A 12,087-nucleotide genomic window follows, 5' to 3' on the forward strand; every position below is an offset into this window, starting at 1 on the left:
CTATTCAGGGATTTTGAGAAATGAACCAACTGCTCTCCTAATGGAGAACAATTGAGGTCTGACAAAGCTATATTATAAAAACAGTTAACAAAATCCAGTGATAGAATTTCTCTGAACTTCTGTACTCAGCGTTGGGCATGAATACAAAATTTGTACACAATGTTTTCCACCTTTTTGCAATTTCTAACGTACTCAATAAAACAGTTGGACTTATACGACAAGACAGATATACTATATGTATATTTATAGAATAGAAAATTTCAAGGCGGGAAGAGACCATAGGTCCATCTAGTCTACTGATGTGTTTCTCTCCAAGATACTTGTCTGATTTTACCATGGAGATTGAAGCTCCTTGCTCCTACACCCTCTCAGTAAGCTGTTCCAAAATGAGCCTCCCATCAGTAAAGCAACATTTCTTAAAAACACTACCCAATTCTACCTCCTCTTGGCTTATATTCACGTCCTCTTGTTCTATTGTCTCGTGACAATATAAATAGCCCTAATGACCCTCTACAACCAGGCGAAGGATTGGATTAAAAAAAAGCTAGTCCCAAACCAGCATATCGACATTAGGTCAGGGAGACAGTGGAAGTAGAAGGTTCTTGCAAATTTAAGAGAAATAGGAACAATGTTGGAGGTGAAGGGGAAAAAAAAGGGCAAGCAGTTGAGGGGTAGTGGTTTTTTGAACTTTGAGTGTGCCTAGATGTATTACAATGGTCTCTTCCTACCCTTATCAAAACACTCAATTTTATTACTTTAGTGAACTAGCATAGTTACTTTTTTAAAATAAAAAAAATGGTCAGTGTCAACTACATGATAACACACAAGGACTGAAACGTACAAATTTCCATCTTTCGTCCATCCAGCTCGTGCTATGTACTCAATACCAGGGAAAAGAATCTCAAATGGCTGAACCAGCTCTTTATCTTGTGCACTCAGGATCTACCAAAGGAAAAAACATTAGAGTTAGGATTAGCACTGTACTGTGTTGTACAAACACAGTGCAAAAAAGGCCATAAAAAAAGGCAAAAATCAAGCACTCGGGTTCATTTCCATTGGGATAGAATTGAAAAGCAATTATGTTAAACTTGTATAGAAGTTTGGTTAGACTACACTTGGATATTGTGCAGAGTTCTGGTCTCCATATTATAGAAAGGATATAGAGGTATTGGAGAAGGTGCAAAAAAGATTCACAAGGATGATATCCTTATCAGGAAAGGCTGAACAGGCTGGGACTCTTCTCTAGAAAAGGAGCTGAGTGGTGGTCTTTAAGATAATGACATGATAGGATAGACATGGATAAAATGTTTCCACTTGTTGGTGGGGGGGGGGGTCCAAAATTAGAGGTCATAAATATAAAATAGGTCACTAATAAATCCAATAGGGAATTCAAGAGAAACTTCTTTATCCAAAGAGTGGTAAGAATTTAGAATGCACTAATCACAAGGAGTAGTTGAGGCAAATAGCATAGATGCATCTAAGGGGAAGCTAGATAAGCACATGAGGGAGAACGGAATAGAAGGGTATCCTGACAGTGTTAGATGAAGTAGGGAGGGAGGGAGGAGACTCGTGTGGAGCACAAATAGTGGCACAGGCCAGTTGGGCCGAATGTTTGTGCTGTAGTTTAGATGTAACTCGAAGTAAAACATGGGAGCATCAACCCACTTGGGATTTCTTCCACCACATTAATTCTAACTATATTTTCAGGGATCCTGCTAATTGTGGAATTTGCAACACACTGTTGGGGGGCAGGTGGGGGGAGAAAGAGGGATCACAGTTTGTTATACAAAAATTTAAGTGGTCCTGGCATTGTGATCCCCCAATATTAAAGAATCATAGAATTTTATGGCTTTAAAGGAGGCCACTCAATCCCATTCACCTGCCTTTTTCCCCCTGCCATAGCTGTTAAAAGGGAAGTGCATAAATATTTAATACGGTTCTTTTTCTGCTTCTACCGTAGTTTTTGATCGGGCATGCCCCAACATTGTTGAAAAAAGTCAATTCAGCTGCCCTTTCATTAGGATCTTAAATTCATATCTTCTACTGACAGACTCTGCCTAGTGGAAAGTCTTCTTTCTCCCCCCACCCCATCATTTACCTTTTCAAAACCCTCCAGTTGTTGAGCACCGCTTAACATTTTACATTCCAGTAAGAACAGTAAGTTTCTCTAGCTCCTTTTCATAACTAAAGCCTCTTATTTCAGATATCATCTTAGTAAACTTCTTCCATGCTCTTTCCACAGCCTTGATATCCTTCCCAAACTAGCGTACCCAAAACTGGACATTGTTGTAACTGTGACCTAATCAATGATTGAATAGGTTTGGCATTACCTCTTCACTTCTGTATACTAACCATTATTCATTAAACCTAGGAACCCATAAAATATTTTTTTTTTTAAAAAACATATCAACTTGCCTCTCACTAAGATTTATGCATCTCAATCCCAAGTCTTTCTGCACTGCCACTCCTTTTAAAGTTTTATCATTTAGTGCACATTTAATCATATTCTTCCTCCAAAAATCTATCCAAGGAATACCAAAGTCTACAGGAGTATGGGCAGCATCTGACATTTTGTATTAAATCAAAACGCCCAAGTTTCACTGCCTTTAGGAGAAAAGGAGATAAAATGGGGAAAAAAACAAATCCACAATTTACAATAATCTGAACCTCTCAATAGGAATAAATATTTCTAACCACTCCCAGGCATCCAATAAGTTACATTTGAGGAATACTCACCGTCCCATGGCTGTCTGCTCTGAACTCAGATAATTTAAGTGTTATCTTAGGATTCTTACTCCCTGTAAGAATGAGATATTAAAAAAAGTCAAAATGTTAGTTCCACAACAAATAAAGTTCTAATGGAATTTCAAACCCTGCCCCTGTAATTTTAATAGGTTACCAACACTTTCAAGAGACTTGTTAAATTCCATTCCGCAAATGCATTAATAGAAAGTCACTTTTTGAAAATACCACGTCTCAAAAACAACAGTTCATTAACAGATGCGTTGACTGGAGCAGTCAGAAACCATTCTACGCAGAGCGGTAGCAATTGCAGCTTCAGCCACTAACTAGAGCATAACCTATACAAATGGGACAACAGATAGCAACTTAACTGATAACATAAAATACATTTAATTAATGGCACTCAAGATTAATTTCCAGAATATAACAGTTAAATTTTGAACATCCACTTCACAGACCAAAGATTTTCAATGTTGTTTGGATACAATGTTCAACAAAAATTTTGTAGACAATTAAATGCAATTCTCTCCCTGATAAAACTGATCTTTATGGAAGCACAGCTTACGCTCTAAAATATGACATTTGGAATATGAATTACACATTTTAAATTATATATATCTAAATGTGTAACATAACAGCGGATGGAAACTGTATAATGGCTCTTATCACATGTAATATCACTGAGTGCCATCATAATCAATCACTTATACCCGCCCTCTAGTGCAATAGAAAAACTTGCACTGTCCTTCACTGAATCCTTTACCCAGGGAGGCAATGATCGACTCCATGAGCCTCAACAACTGCTCAAGTACATCCAGTTTATATACTTTTAGTTATGAAGTGTTGCAGGCTGCAGCACAATGTTACAGAGTGTCACTAAGCTGACAGCGACACTATCAGTACTGTTAGTCATATTACACACGTATTCTATGAATAACACAGCAACAACTTGCACTAATATAGCATCTTTAACGTAGGAAAACGTCCCAAGATGCTTGACAGGACCTTAAGAAAAATTATATACCTGTATATCAAAGATCACCGTATACAGGGTATGGGTGGCGGGTTCCTACATTAGTCCTGCAATAATTATTTTTTTCACACTTTTGAAGCAGCCAATGGAGCCACTTGGCCTCAAGTAAATGTTAGGCAGCTCTTCTGGGTTGGTACATAGTTCCAGATTTTAAGAGATCACAACTTTAAACATACAAGTCAACTTCATATGGGAGAGAAATTGATTAAAATTCCACTGAATTTCAAAAACTTATTTCCCTAACCTAAAAGTTGATTTTTAAAAAATCTGTGCAATGTATAAACAATAAAGCTTTCACATTGATTGTTATTCTCTTAAGCCAGGATATCAAAAATCATGAGCTCTACTTCCAACCTGTTCTTGGGTATCTGTAGGCATCAGCTTTCCTCTCTTCCAGCGTGGGGGAGGGCACATGAATGATCTCCACCTCTGACTCATCCACTTCCTCGTATAAAAGATAATACGTCCTTGCACCATCTGGACCTACAACCAAGACAAAAATGCTTTCATGCAAGTCAAGGTGATGCTGAAAGTTGTACCTGGCCTTGGTGAGCTGGAGTATTGTGCTCAGTTCTAAAGAAATACCTTGCCTTTATATAGCACCTTTCACAACCTCTGTGTCTCAAAGTACTTTACAGCCAATGAAGTATTTTTGAGGGGCATCCGTTGTAATGCAAGAAATGTGACAGCCAATTTGCATACAGCAAGGTCCCAGACACAGCAATGTCCCACAAACAGCAATGAGATAATAACCAGATAAACTGAGAGTGATGTAGGTTGAGGGATAAATATTAACCAGGACACAATGCCCCTGCTCTCCTTCAAAATATGCCATGGGATTTTTATGTCCACCTGAGGAGACAGACGGGACCTTGGTTTAACATCTCGTCTTAGTATTGCAGGAAAAAACAACAGAATTATTGAAGTCCAGGATGGAGCTGCAATTCTGATTCCTGAACCACGAGGGCTGATATGAGGAAAGACTGTCTACCCTGGGAGTTTATTCTCTGGAAAGGACGATGATGGGGGACTTGATAGAGGTCTAAGATTTTCATATAAGGAGAAGTTGGATCCATAGTTCTGGTCAGATGCAGGATTCAAGGACTAGGTGACACAGCTTAAAGGAAAAGAAATTTAGGCAACATTTCTTAACAGGGCGATTTAACTGTGGAACATATTACCACTGTGGTGGGGGGTGGGTGGAAGAGGAGAGGGTGGAAGGGAGGAAGGTGGCAGAACCAAAAGCAATGACCTGGTTTAAAAAAAACAGATGAATTCCTGTAAGTAAAAGGATTACAGGGCTATTAGTTCTAGAATCAGGTGCCCAACCTGATGGAAGGTTTGAAAGGTAAACTCGATAGACCAATGATTATCTGCCCAAAACATTACAATGTAAAGCTATAGTTATATCCCCAACTCTTCAGGACTGGTTTGCAGATTTCACATTTGTACATATTCACGTGCCGCCCGACAGACAATAACTCAAGTCACACAAAGAAATCAGAGTTTAGAGATGGTATTGTAATGCAGTCTCTACAGTTTTGGCGTAGAATAGGAGGCCTCAACTGATCAGTTCTCCATTCCATCCTGTAGCTTTCTAAATAGTACACTAAACCAGAAGCTGTCTGACCTCAACATGGTTATTGACATGTTAAGCATTTGACGACAGCTTATTACTTGCTCCAAGGTGACTGTTCGATACAAAGAGGGCTTCAGATCAAGCTTGCAAATTGGTCGTTCTGCACATTTTTATTTGGTTTGGAAGCGATTGTTTTAGAACAGAACCACCTGCTTTTGGGAACGTTGGAAGAATGCTACTTCTAAACTCCCATTACCTTAAACCCACATGCACAACTAACCACTCAAATGACAAATCAAGACATGGTTACTGTAACCCTAATTACTTTGATGGGATCTTCGCAGAATAATATTGCAAACATTGTTCGATGTATGCTCAGACATAAAGCATAATTTAGGTGTTGTTTCAGCTTATGGTCATCCAAACTTATACATCGTGTTTAAAGCACAAGGGAAAAAAAGCAACTCCTACAGAAATTACTGCAATCATTTTGGGCATTAAAAGCAAGGCCGGCTATCTACCTGCAGAGTGGAAATTTGAATCTCACTAGTCTAGACTGAATTTAAAGTCAGGCGAATCAATAATGCACTAACTTGCTGAAGGCAGTGTGATTTTGAATTGATATGCAGACTGGGGCTGGATGAACAGTTTGAATGAAACACTACACTGTTCAAGAGCAACAGCTGTTAGGAGACCACTGCTTCTTATTTGAAGCCAAGAAACCACTGAAAGATTATTTAGTCCATGTCGAGCTTAATCTTTCATCAGCTGCAAGAACACGGAGTACTGCTACCAAGGTCATACCTTCAGTTCCTGTAGGGCACCACCAGTAACCTGTAAACCTGTCAAATTCTTCCTGTATTACAAAGGTTGCTACTCCTGCAGACTTGGGATCTTCGATTACATTAGGCAAACCTGGTAAAGAGGAGAAACATCTTGGTCACATTACATTCTCCTGTGTAATAAAAAAGGAACATTTAGGCAAATGTACATGTTTCTCAGTCGCAGTTCTCCATCAATGTGTGACACATTCAAGCCACGGACAGCTAATCTGGACCAAAACAGACCGTCAGCCAGCCTCCACCAGTCACTGCACTTCAAAAAAAAAAGTAATTCATTATTTGAAGAACTTCGAGAGGACACATTTTAAGGCATTATGCAAGTTTAAGTATTATATGGAGCAGAATCTATAGCTTCTATGTATGGCTGTAAATTCAGCTACCACAATAGGTTTAATTTGACTAAAGGCTCTCCAGGTAGCCGAGTCAGTAAATACAGCTATTGTTGATCCAACAGACCAGGACAGGCCAAGGTTTAATTCCTGGTCTATGTAGACTCAGCTTGGCTCAGTTAGTAACACAGTTCGGCTCAGTTAGTAACACAGTTCCAAGTCAGAAGGAAGTGGGTTTGAGTCCCACACTACGATGTGAACAAGTCTAGACTGACACTCAAATACTATTTATTCTGAGGGACAGTGCATTATCTGAGGTGTTATCCTTTGCCTACCTCTAAGGTACGCATTAAAGATCCTATGGCGCTATTTGAAGAGCAGGAGGGTCTTCCAGTACCCTGACTGGAATAGGTCTTCCTCAAATAATACCACCAACAGATTAACTGGCCATTCATTCTTGCAGGATGCTGCTGGTGCAGAATGGCTACATAGCAGTAGTCACTGCCCTTCAAAGTAATTCACTGTGCAAAGTGCTTTGATATAAGGGCCATATATATGCAATATCATGGTTACAACAGCAGTGGTGATCTTATAGTTGACCTCCATATCTATTGAACATGTAGGTCTCCTGTTCGTGACCATCGACAGGTAAGTTTGTTAATGAGGGTAGAATCAGTAAACTGACAGCAGTTCCAACATTCCCTCCCCCACTACCCCAAGTCCTTTGGCCTGTCAACATGAACTAGGGTCACACATGAAGAACAGCCACTTTAATATATCAAAAGGTTAGCCTCCACCCATACAACAATACTCCAAGCTCGAGCAGGGGAAGACAGGAGAACTTGGGAGGGGGGGTGGGGGGTGGGGGGTGTGCAGAGATAATTTGCACAATTCTCAGTGTACTTTTGTCAACTCCAACTAATCACTGCCCTCAAAGATGGTTTGAAATTGGTTCCAACATAAATGGAATTAGAGATTGAGAAACAGCCCTGCTGGAGTCTCAGCTTAATCTTCTGTCCAGCACTTGGTTTAAAAGTAAAACTGGCTGCTGCAGAAACTGTCGTTCTGACTCAGAACTGTGTTACTAACTGAGCCAAGCTGAGTCTGCATAGACCAGGAATTAAACCTTGGCGTGTCCTGGTCTGTTGGATCAGCAAAAATAGCTGTCTGGGGCGAATCGTCCAGTTCCTGGGGCCAAAGCTGGTCTTGCAGAACCATTCGCTGAAGTAGTTCCACAACATGTACTTTAGCAGCCTTTTACTATCCAATGGTAAATTGCCATACCTTTATGGCAAAATGTTAATCGCTTCTCCTCTCCAGATCCAATGTTTGATATCCACAAGTCATTGTTATTTATAAATGAGATGAAGGAGGGGTCTTCAGGACATATCTTGGGATCCATCCGAGGACCTGAACAATGTGTCTTAATCTCTACTGGCTTCATTGGCGATATCTGTAAAAGAGGAGCGATCTAGCTAAGGAAAAAGGAACAGATCGCATTTGTGGTGACAAAGCATTATGGTGCTGGCCACAGCTTAGATGTAGGTAATACAGACCTAGCATAACTTTAATTGGCAAAACCTAAAACACAAATATCTCAAATAAATACTTTAGGACCCCATATAGGTCTGCTCCACTTGATCAGAGAAGCTACCTCTGGTGAGATTTCATGCTGCTTGATCTTGGTTCTACCCCAATTTACTACTACTCTTCCAAAATGGCAGAAACTATTATAGAAGGTTATAGCACGGAAGGAGGCCATTCGGCCCATCGAGTCAGCATTGGCTCCATGCATGGGCAATCCAGCTAGTCCCACTGCCCCACCCTTTCCCCGTAGCCCTGCACATTTTTTCGTTTCAATTACTTATTCAGTTCCCTTTTGAAGGCCATGATTGAATCTGCCTCCACCACCCCCTCGGGCAGTGCATTCCAGATCCTAATCACTCGCTGTGTAAAAAAGATTTTCCTCATGTCACCTTTGGTTCTTTTGCCAATCACTTTAAATCTATGCCTTTTGGTCAGTGACCCTTCTGCCAACGGGAACAGTTTCTCTCTATCTACCCTGTCTAGACCCTTCATGATTTTGAATACCTCTATCAAATCTCCTCTCAACCTTCTCTTTTCCAAGGAGAACAATCCCAGCTTCTCCAGTCTATCCATGTAATTTAATCCCTCATCCCTAGAATCGGTCTAGTAAATCTCCTCTCCACCCTCTCCAAGGCCTTGACATCCTTACTAAAGTGCAGTGCTCAGAACTGGACACAAATCTCCAGTTGTGGCCGAACCAGTGTTTTGTAAAGATTCATCATGACTTCTTTGCTTTTGTACTCTATGCCTCTATTTATAAAGCCCAGGACCCTGTATGCTTTTTTTAAACCGCTTTCTAAACCTGCCCTGCCACCTTCAATGATTAATGCACATATACCCCCAGATCCCTCTGTTCTTCCACCCCTTTTAGAATTGTGCCCTCTAGTTTGTATTGCCTCTCCTTATTTTTCCCACCAAAATACATCACCTCGCTTTTCTCCGCATTAAACTTCATCTGCCACGTAACCACCCATGCCACCAGATTGTCTATATCCTCTTGAAGTCTATCACTATCCTCCTCACTATTAACCAAATGTCATTCTTCATGTTTAAATCTAAACAGTGAGTGCTGGCAGCATATTCAGTCCTGTCCCATTGTTCAGCAAGAGTTACTGGATAGCAAAAAGAGCTGTTTTTTTCCTCTAAGTCCAGGCACCCATTATTGCTATACTGGCTCGGAACAAAAAAAGTGCCTTTCATTTTAAAAAAAAACAAAAAGCACTTATTTAGCCTGCAATTAAATCACCCCAAGACTGCAAGTAATGCAAACAGTGCGCACAGTCATAACACAAGATGGCGAGAAACAACAGGAAATCTGGTCAGACATGCAAGGAACTCACTACCAGTAGCTACAGCATCAACCTTGTACTTACATTAAATCCATTTTTCCCTCCATCCTTGCAATAGAAAAGGCTATTGCTAGCTTGGAAAAGGAAAAGTCCACTATCCCTGTGATAGTCATACGAGGTAATTCCAAATGTCCCGAGGCGCTTCCTCTCACGCAGGAGCTCCTCTTCCCGTGAGTACATCCCATGGTGTGGAGTCGCCTAGAAGATAGAAGAACAAAAACTAATCTGCGACAATTTGTTGAATAATGATGTACAACTATTAGCAGAATTGGCTCTATTCAAAATAACCCCAAAACACAGCCAGCTCTCACCTGAGGCCACAATAATTTTAAAAAAAAATTAAGGTCAGTATGCACATATGCAAAACTACTTGCATGATGCATGAATTAAAACAGTGAATAGGATGCAGAATACAGTGCATAGAAGGGAATGGATGTAGTGATCTGGGAGGCTGTCTACATTTCAATGCTCTGAACTGGAATAAGATAGTGTAGCGCTGGTTCAAATTCCACCGTGGCAACTTCATAGTATGTACAAGCACAGGAGGAGGCCATTCAGCTCATCATGCCTACTCTTTGAGCTATCCAATTAGCCCCATTCTCCTGCTCCTTCCCCATAGCCCTGTAAATGTTTTCCCTTTCAGGTATTTATCCAATTCCCTTTTGAAAGTTACTAGTGAATCTGCTTCCACCACCCTTTCAGGCAGTGCATTCCAGAGCATTACAACTCGCTGCGTTTAAAAAAGTTTCCTTATGTTGCTTCTGGCTCTTTTGCCGATCACCTTAAATCTGTGCCCTCTGGTTACCGACCCTTCTGTCACTGGAAAGATTCTCCTTACTCGGTCAAAAGCTTTCATGATTTTGAACACTTATCAAATCATTCTTTAACCTACTTTGCTCTAATGAGAACAACCCCAGCTTCTCCAGTCTATCTAAAATTGAAGGCTCTTTATCTGAATGCACGGAGCATTCGTAACAAGATAGATGAATTAGTTGCACAGAGATAAATGTAATGATCCAATAGTCATTACAGAGACATGGTTGCAAAGTGACCACGGTTGGGAACTAAATATTCCAGGGTACATGACATTTAGAAAAGACAGGCAGAATGGAAAAGGAGAGGTGTAGCCCCAATAAAGGATGACATAAGGACAGTGGTGAGAAAGGATCTTGGCTCGGAAGATCAGGAAGTAGAATCATTATGAATGGAAATAAGTAACAAGGGGCAGAAACACTGGTGGGAGTAGTTTATAGCCCCCCCTAACAATAGCAACACCATTGGGCAGAGTATTAATCATAAAATAATAGGAGCTAGTAACAAAGGTGATGCAGTAATTGTGGGGGACTTTAATCTACACATAGACTGGGCAAAATAAATTGGAAAAGGTAGTTTGGAGGATGAGTTCATGGAATGCATGAGAGACTGTTTCCTAGAGCAATAAGTCATGGAACCAACCAGGGAACAGGCTATTTAAATCTTGTATTATGTAATGAGACAGGGTTAATTAGTAATCTCACAGTAAGGGATCCTCTGGGGAAGAGTGATCATAAGTTCCTCACTCTCAAACATCATATTAAGTCAGAAACTAGAGTCTTAAACTTAAATAAAGCCAATTACATAGGTATGAGGGGCGAATTGGCTAATTTGATTTCCTAATCTACCTTAAAGGGTATGACAGTTGAAAAGCAATGGCAAACATTTAAAGAAATAGTTTAATATTCTCAACAATTATACATTCCATTGAGAAATAAAAACTCAATGGGAAAAGTGATCCACCTGTGGCTAACTAAAGAAGTTAGAGGGTATTAGGTTGAAAGAAGTTCAGTATAAATGTTGCCAAAAGTAGTAGTAAGCCTGAGGATTGGGAGAGTTTTAGAAACTAAAGGGCGACCAAAAATAGAGAGAAAATAGACGAGCAAAAAATATAAAAACAGACTGTAAGAGCTTCTACAAGTATGTAAAAAGGAAGCGAGAAGCAAAAGTAAACATTGGTCCCTTAGAGGCTGTTTCAGGAGAAATTATAATTGGGAAAATCAGGAAATGGCAGATGCATTAAACAAATATTTTGTATCTGTCTTCACAGTTGAAGACAAAAAACGTACCAGAAATAGTGGGGAACCAAGGGGCTAATGAGAGTGAGGAACTTAAAGTAATTAATATCAGTAGAGAAAAAGTACTCGAGGAACTAATGGGACTAAAAGGCGATAAATCCCCAGGATCTGATGGCCGACATCAGAGGGTTCTAAAAGAGGTGGTTGCAGAGGTTATGATCTTCCAAAATCCCATAGATTCTAGAATGGTCCCAGCAGATTGGAAAGTAGCAAATGTGACCCCGTCATTCAAGAAAGGAGGGAGAGAGAAAACAGGGAACTACAGGCTAGTTAGCCTGACATCAGTCGTCGGGAAAATGCTGGAATCCATTATTAAGGAAGTGGTAACAGGGCACTTAGAATACCATAATATGGTTAGGCAGAGTCAACATGGTTTTATGAAAGGGAAATAGTGTTTGACAAACCTATCAGAGCTTTTTGAGGCTGTAACTAGCACGGTAGATAAAGGGGGACCAGTGGATGTAGTATATTTGGATTTTCAAAAGGTATTCGATAAGGTGCCATGTAAAAGGTTG

General features: G+C 40.2%; 1 protein-coding gene across 5 annotated transcripts in view; it reads right to left on the reverse strand.

Moving 5' to 3' along the window:
- Positions 1-12,087, reverse strand: part of dpp9 (dipeptidyl-peptidase 9) — a 92,650-nt gene that overhangs the window by 24,492 nt on the left and 56,071 nt on the right. For all 5 annotated transcript variants that reach the window (XM_067968084.1, XM_067968085.1, XM_067968086.1 and 2 more), the window contains 6 exons: positions 9,486-9,659; positions 7,810-7,978; positions 6,159-6,269; positions 4,130-4,258; positions 2,737-2,798; positions 842-942 (listed from right to left, as the gene is read on the reverse strand). In XM_067968084.1, the coding sequence (XP_067824185.1) occupies positions 842-942; positions 2,737-2,798; positions 4,130-4,258; positions 6,159-6,269; positions 7,810-7,978; positions 9,486-9,659 (746 nt within the window). The remainder of the gene's footprint in view (positions 1-841; positions 943-2,736; positions 2,799-4,129; positions 4,259-6,158; positions 6,270-7,809; positions 7,979-9,485; positions 9,660-12,087) is intronic.

The sequence above is a fragment of the Heptranchias perlo genome, chromosome 29 (genome assembly GCF_035084215.1).
Source record: "Heptranchias perlo isolate sHepPer1 chromosome 29, sHepPer1.hap1, whole genome shotgun sequence".
Taxonomy (NCBI): Eukaryota; Metazoa; Chordata; class Chondrichthyes; order Hexanchiformes; family Hexanchidae; genus Heptranchias; species Heptranchias perlo.